At 47.7% G+C, this 20,516-nt stretch overlaps 1 protein-coding gene across 1 annotated transcript in view; it reads right to left on the reverse strand.

Moving 5' to 3' along the window:
• THBS4 (thrombospondin 4) overlaps positions 7,239-20,516 on the reverse strand; it is a 53,827-nt gene continuing 40,549 nt past the window's right edge. Inside the window, exons 12-22 of the mRNA XM_018053668.1 lie at positions 20,343-20,450; positions 19,863-20,022; positions 18,323-18,441; positions 17,388-17,440; positions 14,587-14,780; positions 13,557-13,735; positions 12,003-12,051; positions 11,709-11,905; positions 10,937-11,109; positions 8,025-8,164; positions 7,239-7,462 (exon numbers count right to left, since the gene is read on the reverse strand). Of these exons, the coding sequence (XP_017909157.1) occupies positions 7,401-7,462; positions 8,025-8,164; positions 10,937-11,109; positions 11,709-11,905; positions 12,003-12,051; positions 13,557-13,735; positions 14,587-14,780; positions 17,388-17,440; positions 18,323-18,441; positions 19,863-20,022; positions 20,343-20,450 (1,434 nt within the window). The 3' untranslated portion in view covers positions 7,239-7,400. The remainder of the gene's footprint in view (positions 7,463-8,024; positions 8,165-10,936; positions 11,110-11,708; positions 11,906-12,002; positions 12,052-13,556; positions 13,736-14,586; positions 14,781-17,387; positions 17,441-18,322; positions 18,442-19,862; positions 20,023-20,342; positions 20,451-20,516) is intronic.

Genomic DNA, 20,516 nt, shown 5'->3' on the forward strand with positions numbered 1-20,516 from the left:
TTGACCTACCTCCTGCTCATATTTCTCTTTCCCTCAGTCCTTTTGTTCAGTAAGAGGGTGGATCCTGAGCTTATTATCTCAGAGGGGCTGTGGAGGATGGCCTGGTGATGCCCCTTCTGTGTGGTGATGGCACCAGAGCCAGGGAGAGCTGCACCAAGGTAGTGACAGTCCCCTCTGTAGAAATGGGCTGTGCTCTGGAACACTTGTCAGTGACTTACTGGCATTGAGGATGCATTTCCCAGACTCCTCCAAAATTTAAGAAAAAATCTAAGTGTTGTTATTGGGCTGTTTTTGTTGGTCTTGTTTTTTCCTTATAAGGGAAGCCTTTGTACACAGAAAACACAATTTATGGCTTCTTTAGGTTCTTGCAACAATGAAAAAGAATCTGGTCTAGAGGTGAGGAGACTTAAGAACTAGATCATTTATACATGAATCTAGGGGAGTGGGATGGATATAAAACACCCCTGTCTGGAGAGCATACGCTTGGGGTCCCTAATAACACTGGGACTATAGGAGGGCTCAACTTCCCCTGCAGGATCATGAAAAACATCTCCTTCAGGCAATTCCCTGGCTTTCAGTGCTGAGGGCCTGGGTTCAATCCCCGGTCAGGGAACTAAGATCCTGCAAGCCTTGTGGTGTGGCCACACCCCATCCCCAAACCTACACAGCACCCCCCAAAACCAAGCAGATAACCCCCACCCCCCAAAAAATGAAGAATAAAAATCCACTTCAGTGTCCAGAGCTCCAAATCTTCAGCTAATAAACCACCTCAGCCCACTGAGTTCACCCCAAGTTTCTTGAAACAGTATAGTTTCATTAGTGTGTTGTTAGGGAATGTTTCACAGTAGGATTGCTGTGTGCTGTTTCCTATCTTTCTTGAGCCCTCTGTTCCTTATCAGTTCCTGTCAGGAGCGAGAGGAGTGGCAAGGCACTCCTAGGACTGAGATCATAGAGATGGGATGCTTGCATAGGATTTCCTTCATTAGCCTTTCCATATGGTGAAAGGGATTATCTACGACCTTCTTTTAATATGGATTGCCTTTTGGCCTTATGGCCTCTTAGTTCAGTTCAGTTCAGTTGTTCAGTCGTGTCCGACTCTTTGCGACCCCGTGAATCACAGCACGCCAGGCCTCCCTGTCCATCACCAACTCCCGGAGTTCACTCAGACTCACGTCCATCAAATCAGTGATGCCATCCAGCCATCTCATCCTCTGTCGTCCCCTTCTCCTCCTGCCCCCAATCCCTCCCAGCATCAGAGTCTTTTCCAATGAGTCAACTCTTCGCATGAGGTGGCCAAAGTACTGGAGTTTCAGCTTTAGCCATCATTCCTTCCAAAGAAAATTTTACTCCTTGTTTCCTTGGTAACTTGTAAAGTCTGGTCTTTTGATCTTTATCTGAAGAAGCTACCTTGTAATACAGTATATATACTCACAAAGAATTCAATAAAGCACCTTTGTTCCACCAGAGACTTGAGTCCCTGTGTCCTTCTTTCTCTCTCTCTCTCTTATCTCTATTTCTGGCTGATTCCCTGGAGCGCGAAGGCCAGCTGTGTAACCCAGGACATATTAGCCTCTTTCCTTCTTTCACTTTATTGTTGACTCCGGACCACCAGGTTCCGGTCCATTAAAGGACCCCAACAGTGTGTAAGGATCTTTTATTCCTGAGAAATCTTAAAATTAAATACAGAATTGCTGAACCCATCGTCTTAATATTTTTGTGTGGTGTTTTGGAATTATCTTTGACTATGTGGAATCAAGATTGCCAGGAGAAATATCAATAACCTCAGATATGCAGATGACACCACCCTTATGGCAGAAAGTGAAGAACTAAAGAGCCTTTTGATGAAAGTGAAAGAGGAGAGTGAAAAAGTTGGCTTAAAGCTCAACATTCAGAAAACGAAGATCATGGCATCTGGTCCCATCACTTCATGGCAAATAGATGGGGAAACAGTGGAAACAGTGGCTGGCTTTTTTGGAGGGGCTCCAAAATCACTGCAGATGGTGACTGCAGCCATGAAATTAAAAGACACTTACTCCTTAGAAGGAAAGTTATGACCAACCTAGATAGCATATTCAAAATCAGAGACATTACTTTGCCAACAAAGGCCTGTCAAGGCTATGGTTTTTCCAGTAGTCATGTATGGATGTAAGAGTTGGACTATAAAGAAAGCTGAGTGCAGAAAAATTGATGGTTTTGAACTGTGGTGTTGGAGAAGACTCTTGAGAGTCCCTTGGACTACGAGAAGATCCAGCCAGTCCATCCTAAGGGAGAATAGTCCTAAGGGAGATCAGGGTGTTCATTGGAAGGACTGATGTTGAAGCTGAAACTCCAATACTTTGGCCACCTGATGCAAAGGGCTGACTCATTTGAAAACACCCTGATGCTGGGAAAGATTGAGGGCAGGAGGAGAAGGGGATGACAGAGGATGAGATGGTTGGATGGCATTACTGACTCAATGGACAGGAGTTTGGGTAGACTCTGGGAGTTGGTGATGGACAGGGACGCCTGGTATGCTGCAGTTCATGGTGTCACAAAGAGTTGGACATGACTGAGCAACTGAACTGAACTGAACTGATGTGGTATTTAAAGTACTTGAAATATTTAAGATAATTTGGTATATTACAAAATCTAATAAATTGAACTTGTGACTACAACGAAGAATGTATAATTGAGTGTTTGATTTTAGCCTTGTAATTTTAAGCCAGAAAGTATAGAAGAATTTGGTTGAATATATAAATAGTCAGGTGTTAAGAGAACTTATGGTACACAATATTCATGTAATATTTATGAGTTAATTAGGTAGGTTTTGTCAGACAAATGACAAAAAAATTTATAATTAAAATTGTAAGCATTGTAGATTTATAGTATATTAAAAATGTAGTATTATAGATTATGAATAATATAAAATTTATAAATGCAATTTTAAATGCTTAAGGAAATTTAATTAAGTTTGCAGATAGGACTAAACAATCAAGCTTAAAGGTGACTGAGGACTAAGAGGACTTGCTATGGAGGACTAAGTAGATTTGAATATTTATAGAGTATAGAAGAGTAGTAAATTTTTTTTTAAACCAAAGTATAGCTGATTTACAATGTGGTGTTAGTTTCAGGTGTACAGCCCAGTGGCTCAGTTACACGTGTATTCCTTTTCAGATTCTTTTCTCTTCTAGGTTATTATAGAATAAGACCTACTGTATAGCACAGTAGGTCCTTGTTGGTCATCCATTTTATACACAGTAGTGTATGTTAATTCAGTCTCCTAATTTATCTCTCCTCTCTCTTTCCCCAAGTAGTAAGATTTTTAAGCTGAACTTAGAAGTTTAAGATTTTGCAATTTGCATCTTGAATTAATTCTAAGATACAGGAGTAATAACGTGGGGGGGAAGAGGGAGGAGCTTCCGTTCTTTCTTGGGTGGAGAAGGAACGTGCTCCCCTCCCTCTCTGCCCCTGCCCCCAAACCTGGGGCTGTCTCATGATGCTCTCCGTGCCCTTCCTCTGCCCCAGGAAGTCTCCCCACTCCAGTGGGAGTCTGCCTGTGCACAGCCTTTTTCCCACAGTGGCTCACCTCTTCTCTCTCCCAGGCATACCTCCCATGTCGCAGGACCTTTGATCTCAGTGAGAAGTCAGGGGGTGGACAAGCAGTGGAATGAATTTATCCTCACTGGTGAGTGAGTGAGTGATAGCTGCTCAGACTCCTAGGGTTGTTAATGAAATTCAGAGGAGGACCTTACTAAATGGAACTCTAATAGGAATTTGAGTCACTCCACTACCTACTGAACTATCAGGGAAGCCTAAAGTTGAGTATAAACATTCAAAAGTCCCAGGTTGCGACTTGTGGAAGAGGCACCTGCTAGTCTGTTCCTATGGTTTGTATCTGGCATTTGACTAACTTTTCTTAAGGGCTTCCTGATTTTCACAACTTTCGCACTTCTTTGCTGTTTTAAATTGAATCTGTTTGACATGTAACGTGTGAATTTAAGGTGCACAATGTGTTAATTTGATACATTTGTATGTTGTAATTGCTGTTACAGTGGAATTTGACACCTCTATCATATTATGTAATTATCATTTCTTTTTAGCAGTTGGGATAATTAAGTTTTAGTCTCAGTTGGTTTGACGATTGGAGTACAATATTTTCATGTATATTTACCATACCATGCATTGGATCTCTATGACTTATTTACTTCTCACTGCAAATTTGTATCCTTAAACAATAGCAGTCTTATCCCCTCACTCCCCATCCACTGATAACTACCATTTTCCTCTGTTTTTCAAAAGTTTAACTTTTTTAGATTGACATCTAAGTGATATCACAGTATTCGTCTTTCTGTGTCTGATTTTGCATGATGTTCAAAGTCCATCCATGTTGTTACTAATGGCAGGAGATCCTTTCTTGTGCCCGAATAATATTCCATTGTCTATATACCACATCTTTTTTTATCCATTCATCCACTGGACATTTAAGTTCTTTCCATATCTTGGCTATTGTGAATAACGCTGCAATAAACATGGGAGTGCATATATTGCTTTGACATACTATTTTCCTTCCTCTTGATATATACTGAGAACTGGAATTGGTGACTCTTATGGTAGATCTATTATTAATTTTTTGAGGAAACTCCATACTGTTTTCCATAGTCACTGGACCAATTTACATTCAAACAGTATATGAGGGTTCTCTTTTCACCACATCCTGGCCAGCATCTCTTGTCTTTTTGGTGATAGCCAGTCTAATAGGTGGGATGAATCTCACTGTGGTTTTGATTTGCATTTCTCTCGTGCTTGCTGATGTTGAACATCTTTTCATGTATCTGTTGGCCATTTTGATGTCTTTTTGGAAAACCGTCAATTTAGTTCTCTTCTCATTTAAAAATGTGATTGTTTTCATGGTTATTGAGTTGTATGGTTTTTCAATATATGTATTTTTGGATATTAATCCCTAACCAATATACAGTTTACAAAAATTTCCCCCATTCTCCCAAAGGTTGTCTTTTTCATTTTGTTAATTGTTTCTTTTCTGGTGCAGAACTTTTGAATTTGATATAGTCCCATGTGTTGATTTTTGCTTTTGTTGTTTGTGCTTTCAGTATCATACTCCAAAAAAAGTTGTTGCCAAGATCAAAGAGCTTCTTTCCTAAGGTTTCTTTTAGGAGCACTTCTCTACTTCTTAAACAAGAAGTTTTCTGAACATTTCAAGCTTTCTACACCAGCTTCCAATGAGGGAAGAATGACCAGGGGTAAGTAAGAGTACCCAGTCATGTGTTGATAAATGCTTGGCAGTCAGCAATCTGGAGATCTAATTTGTAGCATTTGCTAATTTCTGTGGTGTAAATACTATGATGGCTAATTTCAGATTTTCAACAGATTTAACAGCTGGCTCACAACATTCCCAAGACTAGCTCTCAAGAACTGGCATGCTCTGGTTTAAACACACCACTGGGGCTACCTGTTTTACTTTGCCCTCTAATTGGCAGGAAGACAAAAGTTACATACACAATGTAATAGGCTTCTGAGGTATGGAATTATGTTTTAAATGTCCTGTGAGCCCACGGTACTGTCATGTTCATAGACACAAAAGTGTTGATTATCTAGAGATATTCCTATGGACTACTGCTTTTAGGGAGGAATGCCCAGCAGGGAGGCTGCCTCCTCGTCCTGCCTGCCTTAGGGGGGAAGTATAGGGGAAATACAGGAGCACAGGACAGATCGAATAAGTACACCAGCGTCATTGAAAGTTAGATCAAGATACCATAAGACTTCAGCTCAAAGTAACATCCATATCTGATCAACTAACATATTTTCCTCTTACAAATGAGTGTATTAATATTTCAAGGTAGAGGGTTTGGCATGCAATTCAGTGATTAGTGTGAAATACCCCAAGAGTCTTTGGCCTTCATCACATATCGCCTGGTAAAGTGCCAAGGCCTCCAGAGAAAGGGCACTAAAATGTTATGGTATAAAATAGCTTTTATACCTATAAAGGTATACTCTATACCATAGAGTGGGTGGAGGACCAGGAGGGCCAGAGGGCTCCTGAAGGCCTTAAGGGCTCAGGAAATAATCTTTCCGTGAGACACAAAAAGCAAGGAAAAGAGGGGAGGATTGAGAGATGACATTCTCCAACCATACAGATTTGCTTCTCCTTCCCGGGCTCTTTTGAATTGGGATCGGTCTGTAGATGCGTCACAATAGCAGCGCGGCCCCGAGACCCTGGGAGGCGGCTCCTGTAGCAGGGTCTGCCTGCGCGATTAGACAGTGTCAGCAAGCCGGGGGTTGGTGGAAGACCCTGATCGAAGACCCTCGTCCTGACCTTTGAAGCAACCTACCCCTGGAGGCTTTGCACGTGAGGTGGACCGAAATCCTCCACGTCTGGTATCGGTCATGCATATGCCACTGTAGTTTCTACCGAAACCATAATAAAATGATGGCGACAGTGTTTATCCCTTACTTATGATGTAAGGTATTTCCAGGAATTCTGGACTAGGAGAATATATCGCTGCCCAGCAATATTCCTTGAAACAGAAATCTAAGGGAATTTATTTTAAAAACTTGCCTGGATCATTTGCCTTACAAATGCAATGGGAGAGGAAGTAACGCGAAAGTCAGGCAAGTTTCTGTCCTGAACACACAGTGAGGCTGCTGATACCACCATAGATAGTGTATGTTGTGAGCAGCTTTCTGAGTTGTAGGAGGGCTCATATCCATATCCATTATTGTCCTTATCACTTAAGAGTCAGCCATCTAGCAAAAAATGGACTGGAAATCTCCATACCAGGTATTCAGAGTATAAGGATTGTGCTAAGACGTGGTCCTTTAATTCTCAGTTAGCTGACATTCCACTAGGGGGAGCCAAATATATAAAAAAGCACAATTGAAAGTGCTGGTAGAGGTCTGGGTGGAAGGCCTGTTGGGTGGAGAGGGTTTAAGAAAAGAACTGGACAAACTTGCCCCAGGATCAGTCAGGAAAAGTCTTCATAGGAAAAGTGTCCCTGAGCAGTGTTTCTGAGGTTCCTTACCCCAAATAAGGAGGCTGCTGAGGTGAGCATGGAACTGTCAGGCTTCTCTGTGAAAGAAACAGAAGGTGAGACCTTTGGCCTGAGCCTTCTGACTGATGTACACAGTCAACCTCACGACTGAGGAAGAAAGATCCCCTGGCGACTGTCTGTGGATTTTCCACAGAGAACAGCAGAGTCCCCGTCAAAGCCTGAGCCACGTGGAATGATGTCTGGGTAACATGGTTTTTAGAAATCATCTCTTCTTTATTGCCACATTCATATAAGAAGTTTGGTATATCTGGGTGGGCAAAAAGAAAGCCACACTGTATACAAAGAAAGTTGTAGGAAGTTAAAAAACATATGACTTTAGTGTTTGGAAAAGCAGTTACGGATTGCGTCCTCTGTTTATTTATCCAGGCGATCAAAATTCTGGGTCTGAAATTCTTGGAAGTCCTCTGGGATGGTGTCTGCAAAGGAGGACAGGCACCAGGGCATTAGGAAGGCTCCCTCCAGCCCTAGTGCATCTCGAGCTGGGAAGCGTCCTGTAGGGGTCGCTGTCAGCCCGCCCAACAAGCCCCCAAAGAAGCACTCCCCCGCTACCCCCCAACCCCGCAGCCATTTTCTACCTCAGGCAGCTTTGCGAACTGTTGGCTTAAAGCCCAGGAGCGTCATTCACAGGCCAAAAGAAAATGAGCAGGCAGAATGGGTTTTGAGTTTATGATTGTGCTTGAGCTATATGAAAATGAAGGCTGCCTCTCAATTAAATCTGCCTCCATCTCTCACAGAACCCTATGTCCCAAGCCAAGCAGTTTAATAGTTTAATTTTCTAGCGTTCCATCTCCTCATCTATCAAATAGGAAACGTGAGATCTGCCTTTTGCTTGGATCACGGAGGAACCCTCAGATTTCAGGGATATGTGGCATGACTTTCGGCTTCTGGGAGAGATGTGTGCTATACAATAAGGTGGCATTGTTTGATTTTTTTTTTTTTTTTGTAGTAATACTATTCAGTAACAAGAATGTACATTACCATTGCAGCGATATTTGAGGTTGGACCAAATGATGTTTTCCTGGGAGAAGCAGAACACGCCGAGCCGGCCTCCACGCATGGTGGTGTCTATGGTGACCCCAGAATCAGCCACCAACTCAGAGCCTTCATAAAATCGCACCCTGTGGACACAGCCGGAGTGGGTTTCAAACCAAGGTCAGGGGGAGCCACCCATCAGGAGGCAGGGGGTCCCACTTCTTGGCCACCCACGTCTTTGCTCTGTTTCATCTTCCACTTTCCTCAGACCTGGGTTGTGCTTCCAGCTACTCTTTTTCCCTTTCCCTGCTAGACTGGGAGAGCCATGAGGTCAGGGACGACCTGTCCACATCTGCCCTTCTTCTGTCCCTCGAAAGGCCTAGATGAGGTTGGGCACCGAGTCCAACTCAACGGGTCCTCACTGATGAGTCAGAAAGCACAATACGACCCAGGACCAAGAGGCTTTGTGACTTCACTGTGCAGTGAGTTACCCTGTCCAGACATCATGCTTAAAAACCACTGCCCTTCCCTAGGTCTGACTGATATCATTCAGTTGGTGGGATCCAGGAGCAGTGATTTTCCTCAGGAGGGACAGCATTCCCTAAGCAGGATTTTAGAAATGGGGGGGGGGGCACTTTGGGCTGTCACCATGGCATTTAGTGGCAGAAGGCAGGGATGTTGGGTGGCTTACAAGGCTCTGGAGAGAACAATGGAAACCTGTCCTGCATCCAGACACCTTTGGGGTGCTCCTCCAGACCCTTGGGTAGGAACAGACCCTTGGCCTGTTTCTAGTTATCTGGGCTTAAAACCCAACTCAGTTGTGAATATCAAGTATTTTTGCACTAATATCAACTGATTTTTTTCCAGGGTAAACTGATAAACTGTTGAGTACATCTGACTCTCAAACAACGTAGGTTTGCATGGGCCCACTAATATGTGGATTTTTTCCCCCCATAAATACTATTTCGCTACATGATCTGCAGGTAGTTGAATCTGCAGATATGAACCACAGATACAGAAGGCCAACCGTGGGACTTGAGCATCTGTGGATTTTTGTCCATTGCAGGTCTGGGAACCACCTCCCAAATTGTTCGAGTCAACTGTACTTCATTGTCTTGTTTAAAAATTAAGCTGTTCACTATTCATCTTATTGGAGTATGGTTGATTTACAATGTTGTCTTACTTTCTGCTGCACAGCAAGGTAGGTCAGTTATACACATATCCACTCTTTTTAGATTCTTTTCCCATAAAGGACATTACAGAGTACTGAGTTCCCTGTGCTACACGGTAGGTCCTTATTATCTGTTTTATAAATAGTAGTGTGCATATGTCAGTTCTAACCCCCCAATCTATCCTCCCCACCCCCCCCCCCCCGGTAACCATAACATTGTTTTCTTCATCTACTGCTTCTGTTTTGTAAAAAAAGTTCACTTGTACCCTTTTATTAGATTCCACACATAAGAGGTATCATACGATATTTGTCCTTCTGTGTAGCTGTTCATTATTTTAGAAATTCACAACACTGCTGGCAATACCACATTGCGGCCACAACACACGAGCTGTAGCAGGACATCACCTCTGCAGTGATTCTAGGTACACGGGCCAGCAGCAACCTCACTGTGTGTTCTGCTACGGTTGTGCCCAAGCGCTTACACGATTTTGTTATAAATCTTATTTCTCCATTAGGGATCAGATTGATCCTTAACATCATGCAGGTAATATTTTCTATGACTTCATTTGGGATGCAAGAGGTAGCATTTCAAAATATTTGTTATAAAAAAAGGGGCATGCAGCTCAATAGGGCTGAGAATATGACAACCTCCCTCTAGACAGACATCACATTTGGTGTAAAGTCTCAAAGAAAGACAAAGTATGAACTAGCTTTCATGATTTCCGTTTTCCCACTTGGCAGCTTTCCTGCCCCGGTCAGGAAAATGCAATCAGCACCCCTTCCTAAAGAAGTGCTGCATAAACTGGTGTGGATCTGTAAGTCTGAGGAATGAGAAAGTGAGTACATTGCTGCTGCTGCTGCTGCTAAGTCGCTTCAGTCGTGTCTGACTCTGTGCGACCCCATAGACGGCAGCCCACCAGGTTCCCCTGTCCCTGGGATTCTCCAGGCAAGAATACCGGAGTGGGTTGCCATTTCCTTCTCCAAAGTACATTGACTACATGTCAAAGATGTGGTTCTAAGACGTTCTAGCTTCTGAGAAATAGGTGTTTGTTTTTTTAAACAGTCCTACAGGGCAGTTCCAAGGGCTTCCCTTGTGACTCAGACGGTAAAGAATTCGCCTGCAATGTGGGAGACCCACGTTTGATCCCTGGGTGGGGAAGATTCACTGGGGGAGGGCATGGCAACCCACTCCAGTATTCTTGCCTGGAAAATCCCATGAACAGAGGAGTCCAGTGGGCTACAGTCCATGGGGTTGCAAAGAGTCGGACTTGACTGAGCAACTAACACTTTCACAGGGACATAAGGCAGAACATGGGCTCACAAGAGGGTCAGTTCATGCCGAGGGTAGAATGTGTCATTGCTCTGTCAGGTGCAGGGGAGACCAAGATAAAATGAGACATTGGTGCTGCTCTCATGGAGTTTCTCAGACCAGGAGGGACTCACTGCAGCATGAAATGTTGAGGTGAGTGATGATACATGGTCCAGAGGGACCACACAGGAGGGCAGATGAGAGAGTCAGTCTCGCCTCACACAGGTCAGAGGGGCAGACTGTTCTGGTGCCCAGGCCTCCCCCACAGAAGGTCCTCCTACCCCCCCGTGTGGCCCTACCATCCAGGTGGTCAGTCTGAGCGGGGTATCCTCCTCCTGCCTCTTTCCTGGGAGCCTGAGGTCCTCGCTCGCCCCCAGGAGCTGTCTGCTCAGGGAAGCGAAGGCTCGGAGACGTGGGAGGAGGGGCCGCAGCGCCTACCTGATGTAGCCCACCTGGGGCCGGTGCTGCAGGAACCAGCGGTAGGACACCTTGTCCTTCCAGCCCACGTTCCTGGAGTCCTTCCAGAGCAGCCTGACCTGGTCACTGGTGTCCCCCGTGTGCCACAGCGAGTTGCGGAGATGCTCCCCTGGACCCGTCTTGGACTTCACGGCCTGGACGATGACATGAGCAAGGTCTTAGATGCACAGACTGCACTTCCTGCATCCCGTATCCCTGGGGTAGTGATGGGGTCAGGATTCACAGGTGCAACCCGGCCGCCTTGAATCTGGACACAAGGCGTAAACTCTTCAATGCCATTTCTGCTGTGGTCATCCCCAGCCTTCAGTGATCAGCACTGGCCGGCATTCCACTAACTTGGTCCATGCTTTCCCTGCTGTCAGACCCACTGCTCCCCACATTTGGCCAAGGAGGGCTCTGAGCTCTGCCTTTCCTCCTAGCAGGAGTGACGGACGTAGATTCCCAGCCCTCCTGTACGAAGTTGGCCACCCCGAGGAAACACATTAGTCAGTTTCCAAGGGGAGTGTGCCCGAAGATGTACCCCTAAATCTTCCCCACCTCTGGGGTCAGACATTCTCACCCAGAGGGGAGCATGCAGCTCATACAGAGAAGCGAAGGCATGGCCCCCTGGATGGATTCAAGAGTTCCCAGATTTGAGCGCAAATGCATCGATTTCTTAATGAATAAATGCCATATGGGAGAACACAGAATTTAAGAGGAGGGTGAAGGGCCCAGAAGAAAGGGAGACGAGTGCCTTGAGCTGGATGCCAGGTTCCGCGACAGCTCGGAACGGGGTGGCCTGCCAGTATGTCTGCTCTGTCTGCTTCCACATGACCACGTAGAAGCTGGAGCTGTCCTGGTAACCGAAGATGAAGCCGGCGTAGTCATCGTCCGTCTGAGTGTTGACGTGGAAGGTCCCTTCAAAGTCAACTCCGTTAAAAGCCGTGTACCCTGTAAAGATCAGAGCAGATGAGAAAAACAGGCAAGCCACGTGGGTAGCTGGAAAGAGTGAATTCCACACAAGGCTTGACTGAGGCCCTGGACATACCCACTGCCAGGCCAGGATCGCTGTTCATGGTCTGCACAATCTCCATGCCCTGCAGAGAGAAATGCAGGAGTTAAGATTAACCTCAGAGGGGATGGAATAAGCTCGAGGAAGCTCAGATTCTCAGGCATCACTGGTGAGGAGTCAGTGATGTCTGAGCTCCATGTAAAGATTTCATTATCTGAAGAACTGCCCTACCTTGTTATGTGCTCAAAGAAAGCATACACTTTTCAACAAAACAAAACCTCAGTGCTGAGTAGAAACAGTTTTGCTAAAACTGTCACTTGAGTTGATTTAGTAGACTCTTAATTAGAGAACATATGCTTTAAATTTTTTTTAAATTTTTAATTGGAAAATAATTGCTTTACAATACTGTGCTGGTTTTTGCCATGTTGCTGTTGTTCAGTCACTAAGTCGTGGCCGACTCTTTGCAACCCCATGGACTGTAGCCCGCCACCCTCCTCTGTCCCTGAGATCTCCCAGGCAAGAATGCTGGAGTGGTTGCCATTTCCTTCTCCAGGTTTCTGCCATACAACATGAATCAGCTGTAAGTATACCTAGGTCCCCTCCCTCTTGAACCTGCCTCCCACCCCTCTGGGCTGCCGGAACAGGGGTTGAGCTGTGTTACACAGCATTGTCCCCCTAGCCATCTATTTTGCATATGGTAATACACATGTCTCAGTGCTGCTCTCCCAGTTTGTCCCACCTTCTCCCTCCCTCGCTGTGTCCATAAGTCTGTTCTCTGTCTTTGTCTCTACTCCTGCCCTGCAAATAGGTTCACCAGTAACCATTTTTCTAGCCACAAAAAGGAGCAAATTTGAGTCCGTTGAACTGAGGTGGATGAACCTAGAGCCTGTTACACAGAGTGAAGTAAGTCCGAAAGAGAAAAACGAATGTCGTATATTAATGCATACATATGCTTTTAATGAATGTGGCCTGCTGGGTGATGCTGGAAAATCTACTAAGCCTCTCTGTGCCTGCCTTCTTTAGTTCCACAAGGAGGCGAACACACAGAGGCACCTCCTGCAGAGACTGGGAGCATGGGTCTAGGGAGACTGCCCAGGCCCCAGATTCAGCAGTCTCAGATGCTTACCTGCCATGCTACCCTGAGGAGTCACTCAAGCTTCGTAAGACTCAAGCTCAACATCTGTAAAATGAGGCTACTTAACGTGCTCCATCAACAGGACTGTTGTGGGGAATAAATGTGACATGGGCGAGCGCCTGGCTCACAGTCGGCACCCTGCAAAGAACCCACTTCTCTCAGAAGGGCCTGGGCTGGAGGGAGGAATTGGGAGACTGGGATTGATGCCTACACACGAGTGATACTGTGTCTGAAACGGATACCTAGTGAGAACCTACTCAGGGAACTCAGCTCAGACCTGAATGGGAAGGAGGGCCAAAGGGAGGCGATATGTGTATGTCTGGGTGATCCACTCTGCTGTACAGCAGAAACTAATACAACATTATAAAGCAATTATACTCCAATAAAAATCAGTTTTTTAAAAAAGCCTGTGTTGAGAGGCAAAGCTGAGCCATCGCCAGCTCCATGACACTCACCTGGTTCAGGACCACCCAGTTGGGGTCGATCTGGGCATCCCCTTCAGGGTCCAGGACCACGGTCTGATAGGCTCTGAAGTCAGTCAGGGTGACCTCTGCGTTCTCTGGGCACACGTCTATCCGATCGATGACCTGGTCCTGGTCGAAGTCTGCCTCACAGATGTCTCCCACTCCATCACCTGAGGGAATGGAGGAGGGGAGCTGGGCAATGCCCACCACCCCCATGCCACCCCCTCTGTGACAGGAGCCAGAGAGAGCCCAGCGCCAGGGCTAGGTCTTCAGTCTGCGTGGAGAGAGAAGTCCTGGAGCCAGCTGTGCCTGAGCCGGCCCCGGGGTCCTTGTGGTGGGTGGGTGAACCCCACTGCAGGCGGTCAGAAGGCCTTCCCAGCGGCAGCGTGAGGGTAACTGTTCAAAGCTGACCTGACAAGAAACCCTGGGTGTCCTCTAGGACTGCATCTCACTGACGGGTGGATCTTAAGTCTGACCTTATGTAAGCAAATGTCTGCAGTACTTTCTGGACTATGACACATAAAAAGCAGGGACCCCATGGCCACCAGACACTCTCTCAGAATAACTTACAGTGACCCTTAGGCTGAATCTAGCCCAAACTGTCCTTTGTCCAGCTAACAGGGTGGTATTAGTATCAAGATTTGAATTTGCGTATGCGGCATGGGTACGCTTACCACCATGCTCACAACTCTGCCATCTCATTTCTGGCCCTGTGCATACCTCTTCCCTGCAGGCATCGGAGCCTGTGAACCCCACCCCCGCCTGTGCTGCCCTGGCCTCCTCTCCCTCCTGCTCCCGCTGGGACTCTGGTGAAAGGGGTGGGCAAGCCCCAAGCGCGTGGTTGCTTCCCTGCCCCGTGTGGTCTCAGCCCAGGGCTGTGCCTGCCTCTGACAGCTGGAGACACGTGGCTCCCAGGGCCCCCCTGTCCACACAAGCTGTGGCTGCTCAGAGGAGCTGGGCCCCGACAGAGGTGGGCCGCCGTGAGCCTGGCTGAGGGCAGCCCTGGGCTGAGCCCGCTTACTGTTGCTGTCCTCCTGGGCAGGGTTGGGGACCAGCCGGCAGTTGTCCGGGCCAGGGGGTACCAAGTCTGGGATGCCGTCGTTGTCGTCGTCATCGTCACACTCATCACCAATCCCATCCTTGTCAGTGTCCAGCTGGGCACTGTTGATGACGGTGGGGCAGTTGTCTGTGCTGTCCTGGTGCCCATCTCCGTCGCTGTGGGAAAAGGGAAGGAGGGGCTATTTCACAGCTCAGCAGGGGACACGAGGAGGCCAGTTCTTAGGAGGGAGAGTTTGGGTTTGGGGTCTTAACCAGGCTTGGTCTTTTTTTAAGCTTCCCTGGTGGCTCAGACAGTAAAGAATCTGCCTGCAATGCAAGAAGCCCAGGTTTGCTCCCTGGGTTGGGAAGATCCCCTGGAGGGCATGGCAACCCACTCCAGTGTTCTTGCCTGGAGAATTCCATGGACAGAGGAGCCTGGCGGGCTGCAGTCCTTGGGGTCGCAGAGTCAGACATGACTGAGCAACTTTCACAGGTCCTCAGATAAGGCTGCCTTATGGGCCTCAGAGACCAATTCCTACTTCCCCAACCTATTGAAACAAGTAGATCTTTTCTGTTCAAAATAAGGGTCAATTTCTGTGATTCTGTGACCAGATGCCCCTTTCAGTCCCTGGCACGACTACGATCCCCGCAGAGACTCTGGGAGCAGAAGGGGGGGGAGGCAGGGGCGCCAAAGTGCTGGCTGAGAGCCCTGGCTCGGCCGTGCACGTGGCCCCAACACAACACGTGGCGCTCCGTGGCTCAGCATCCCCCTCCGTACCATGCGGACAGTAACAGCCCACCTCGCAGGCTTGAAGACTGAAGGCTGATTAGAATAGTGCACATTACATTTTTATACATGAAAAACCACTTCCAGGGGCCTGGCCCTTGGGAGGCCCTATGGTGTTTCCTTTCCTAATGCTTTTCACCATGCCTGGCCAGTAGACCCGAGAAGCATCAGCTGTGAACACACAAGAAGTGGACTTCCACATACTTCTCAGTCTCTGAGTCTCACTTTCTTTCCAGGCCTGACGGCCACCAGGGCAAGAGTGTGCCCTGTCCCCAGGCTTCCCTGAGTGGACAGTGGCCTCCTATGGCTACTCGGGATTAGAGCAGATATTCCTTTCACCAGTTCTACCCATGGCCCATCCTGGGCCAGCAACTACCCCCACGATGGCATGGGAAAAGGAGGCCAGGGACCAGTGCATGCCCTTCAGGCCATGCTTCCCAGATGGGACCCAGGGAAAGTGAGGTCGGCTCCAACAGCAGGGTTCCTGGGCCTGTGGCAGGGCTGTTTTCCAAAACATAAGCCTGAGCTATTGCCATCAGCAGCCATGCCATATATCCCTGAACGTTTTTATGCAAAACCAAGCAGTTTCTGTCCTCAAGTCTGTGGGAATTAAAATGTAGCAAATGAGTCATTTATTTTAGGCAACTTCTAGAGGCTGGTGGGACAGGATATTTTAGAAAGCGCTCAGATGGCAATCGGAGTGCAGAATGACCTGCAACAGGGAACATTCGTGATGCTCATCACCGAGGGAAGTTGTCAGGGTACCAGTCCCACCTTCCACTCAACAACAGAGATATCCTGTGTCAGCTTGTCACGGACTCGCCTCTCCTCATGCTGCGGGAACAATAATACCTCACTTACCATTTTCTGCAGGTCACCCAGAGGCCAGTACTGCGCCAGGAGCTTTACCCACATTATCTTTCATTTGCACCATCACTTTTAAGATGCATGCAATTATCTCTACTTTGCAGATGAAGAAATGAGACTCCGACTGAGAAGTATGATGAAGTTCACTTAGCCAGCATGTACTCTGCAGCAAGGACATGGAGCACGTGGATGGAGATGGGGCTTGACAGGATCTATCCTTGAGCAAGGCTGGGCTTCAGAGCTGCTGGCTGTAGGGCAGCCTCTGAGGAGAGGTTGAGGAGGGAAGCTACCTTGTTCCTTTTGCCTTTCAGACCCCTTTCCCTCTCTCATCCCTGTCCTGCTGCCCCTGTGATTCCCTATGGAGATGACAGGGTCCATCGGACTGCAGGTGCCTCTAGCAGAGCTGCCCATGTCTACATTTTTGATGTTGTTATAGCATCTGATACAGCTCTTTGTCCTAACATAGGCCTCCATCCGTGTGGGACTAGCAGGGCTGACAGCATTCATTTGCACAGAACGATTCCACCCAAGAAAAGAAAACTGAATGAAAAATTTCCAGAGACAATGAAATCACAAAGATCTCTCAGCAAACTGGCAGCTCTCTATTTGGGGGCTGATGGTGAAGCTTCCCTGAGCTGAAAGAATATATAAGAGCAAAAGAGCTAATATCCATGTAACAGAAACTGTGATATGTACTTTCCATAAAATTAGCTCAACCTCCACAATCATCCCAAGAGCTACATTCCATTTTTAGCCCCATTTTACAGATGAGGAAATGGAGGCACAGAGAGATGGGCAGCTGATGTGTACGGTTGGCTGATGTGTGAGTGGAGAACTGGGATTTACATCCAGGTGTGTCGCTCCAGAGCCCATCTCTAACAAGGAACGCCACACAGCCTCTCCTGTGATGGAGCCTCAGTTGCTTGATTGCCTCGTGACCCCTCCTGATACAGTCAACTCCTCCATCCACAGAGGTGCAGCGACCCTGACCAGAGAGAGAGCTATTGTTCCTCTAGCAACTCAATCTACCCAGAGAGCCCCCAAAGCACAGTAGCAGCAGAAAGCTCTGAGAGAGAACACTCCCTCTGGACTTTTCATCTGGTCCTATGCAGTTGGGAGACGTGCCATACCTGTCCTGATTGGTGTCACAGGAGTCCCCAACCAGATCATTATCCACGTCAGACTGCAAAGGGAACAGAATGTGTTATTTATCCCTAGGCCTGCACAGAACGTTCCGGAGAAGGCAGACCTGGCCCATCATCACTGGATCTCAGGAATTATTTCTTTGAAATTGGGGTGGTGCAAACTGCAAAAGGACAACACCATATTGGTGTAGGCACAATGCTGAATTTTCAAAAAAGTCTTCCAAAATATCAAGCTCCAAGGACGGGCTGCCTACACACCAGATGGGCTGACTGGAGAAGGGCGGCCGGGGCAGTGTGGGGGCAGGTGCAGACGCGGCCCTCCAGCTCGGGTCGGAAGGGGGCCAACCACAGACACGAGGATGAGGCAGGCAGGTTCTGCTTTGCTTCTGCATTTTGGAGTGGAGCCAGAATGGGAGTGAGTCAGAGGGCAACAATGACGACCCCTTCCCAGGGCTTTCAAAATACGTGACACATCACACCCAAGGATCCAGACAGGAAGGAGGAGAGAGAAGAGAAACTGCACATCACTGATCAAACCTTATCTGAAATGTCCATACACAGGGGTTTGGGGATGAAAGGGACATGAGGCTCCCCATGGTTAATTTCCATTACATTTTCCTTTCAGCAGAAAAAAAAAAAAAAAAAAAACTTGTCCTGGGCATCCTTAGATTCCTATGACTGACCTCAGAGGGACTCTACAGCCTGTGAGGTGAGTCAGAGGGCCCCAGATGTCCTGCAGCGTCCTTCCCATCACCTCCAGTCCTACGTATACAACATTATCACCTCTGCTGATAGGAGGAAGGCAGCAGCAGCGAACGGGGCTGGTGGGCTCTGCTGGGTTCTTCCAGACGCTGGTCTTAATGTGCATCTTTGCATGGGGCGCTCAGCCTGGGGTTCGGCTTCCTCTGGGTCCTACTAACCTGGTTCGGGTTGCTGACCTCAGGACAGCTGTCACAGGCATCCCCTACACCGTCACCGTCTCTGTCTTCTTGGTCACTATTGGGAACTTTCTGGCAGTTGTCCAAGATGTTTTTTATTCCTGCAAGAGAGGAATGCTTCCCTGAGTCAGGCGAATGTCACAGAAAGGTCTGGAGCATAGACTTTCAGGAACTGTAGCGATCAGGCCAGCACGCGGGGAGTGGCATCTGCTGAGGCCATCCTTGGGGAGCACCAGCCCTTCCAGCAGCTATCTGCTGTGTGTGCATGCTCAGTCATGTCCCACTCTCTGTGACCCCTGGACTGTAGCCCCGCCAGGCTCCTCTGTCCATGGGATTTTCCAGGCAAGAACACTGGAGTGGGTAGCCATTCCCTTCCCCAGGGGTGCAGTTATCTTGAGGTAACATCAAAGGATGAATTCTGGGAGGCTCAAAAACGAACAGTGACTTGAGACATTTATCCAGCAAGTTAGAATCTGTCCAAGGTGTTGAGGGCTATCACTGTGTCCAGATGAGGCATCAAGAAGGCCAACCCCGGGGAGGGAGGAGCTCATGGGTCTGTTACTACCAGGGCCCCAGGGCTTGGGTGGTGGTGGGCTGGAGCCAGGCCCTTCACACCATTTCTCCCCAGCTTCCTGTTCAATTGTGTCATCTCCTCTTGGTACCTTGGAACCAGGGATGGTGGGAGTGGTACTTACATCCTGGAAATGCAAATGCTGCAACTCAGGGCCTTTTCTGTTCATTTTGCTGAGCTGATTTACCAGCTGTCCGGCTTATAGAAGGTAAGGTTGCATTTTAGAGAGGTGTGGATTTTCTGGAGTAGGGTGTTGGTGGGTATGGTGTATTTCTAAAAGGATATTCCTTCAAGGTCCTGTAATGTGATATGTTTTTCAGAAATGATCAGATCCAGCCTATACTTTGATGACAGTCATCTCTGTTCTATGGGAGCTATACAGAAACAAATGTCCTTCTTATGGCCTGCAGAGCTCTAGAATTGTTCTCCAGGGTGCTACTTACACAGACCAAAGTATGAGGCCCTTCAGTGGACCCTGGAGCTGGCTGATGCAGCCACCTGCCTGATGGCCCTTTCCACTCTGTGGGAAAAGACCTGATTCTCTGCATGAGGAGCCTGAGCTGGGGCTGCAGCGCTTGCCCCTGCTCTGCCCCTCTCCCTCAATCTTCCACTTCTAGGGCTCTTAGCTTGAGAAGGATGGTGGGAGGGAGGAAGCTGCAGTCTGAGAAGATAGATGTCCTCCAAAGACACAGCCTTGACAAGACACTGCTTGAAGGGATTCCTACAGCTTCTGGCAATGATGTCAAGTTCCTGGAGCATGAAGGTTATTAAACATGGGAGAAATAAGTAGACAAAAATAAGTGGACCTGGGGTCCCCCAGGCTCAAGCCATGTAGAACCCCCCAGAGCAGGAAGGCCTTCAGAATCAGCAATTCTATTCCTGCTCCTAAGAGAGAACAAGGAGAAAAGCACAGATAGGTCCCAAGGAAAAGGCAACGCGAGGCAAACCCACCGTCCCCATCCATGTCGTCATCACAGGCGTCTCCTCTCCCGTCCCCATCAGTGTCTTTCTGGTCATTATTCAGCACGTTCCGGCAGTTATCACAGGCATCCCCGAAGATGTCTTTGTCACTGTTCCTCTGGTCCACGTTGTGGGTCAGGACACAGTTATCCTAAAGGATCCCAAGACCAACATTTAATGAGACTCGCTATGTGCCTGGTCCTGTGGTGGATGCCAGTCAACCTCCTGCCACCCCACCCCCCCTGCCGCTAGCATGAGATATCAGACCTCCGGGGGTCACAGCTCCTCAGAGCTCCTTTTGTATGTTAAACATTTCAGGATTTTAGAATAAGAAGTTATAGTGCTGTGGAAACACAGGCGTGGAAATGGACCTTTGGGATGATTCATATAAACAGTGAACTTCACGGACTTTCCTCCACCGTCTCTGGCACGTGGCCACTTCCAGGCCCTCCTAGCAAAGCAGGTGCCTACCTGCTCATTCAGGATCCCGTCTCCATCAGCATCCTCATCACAGGCATCTCCAATGCCATCCCTGTCTGCATCTTCTTGGCCAGAATTTGGTACATACTTGCAGTTGTCCTAAGTTGGAGAAACACAGCTCAGGGGGACATCTACGTTTGTCTTTTTTTCAGCTTAACTGAGGTA

Source organism: Capra hircus, chromosome 10, assembly GCF_001704415.2.
Source record: "Capra hircus breed San Clemente chromosome 10, ASM170441v1, whole genome shotgun sequence".
NCBI classification, from domain to species: domain Eukaryota; kingdom Metazoa; phylum Chordata; class Mammalia; order Artiodactyla; family Bovidae; genus Capra; species Capra hircus.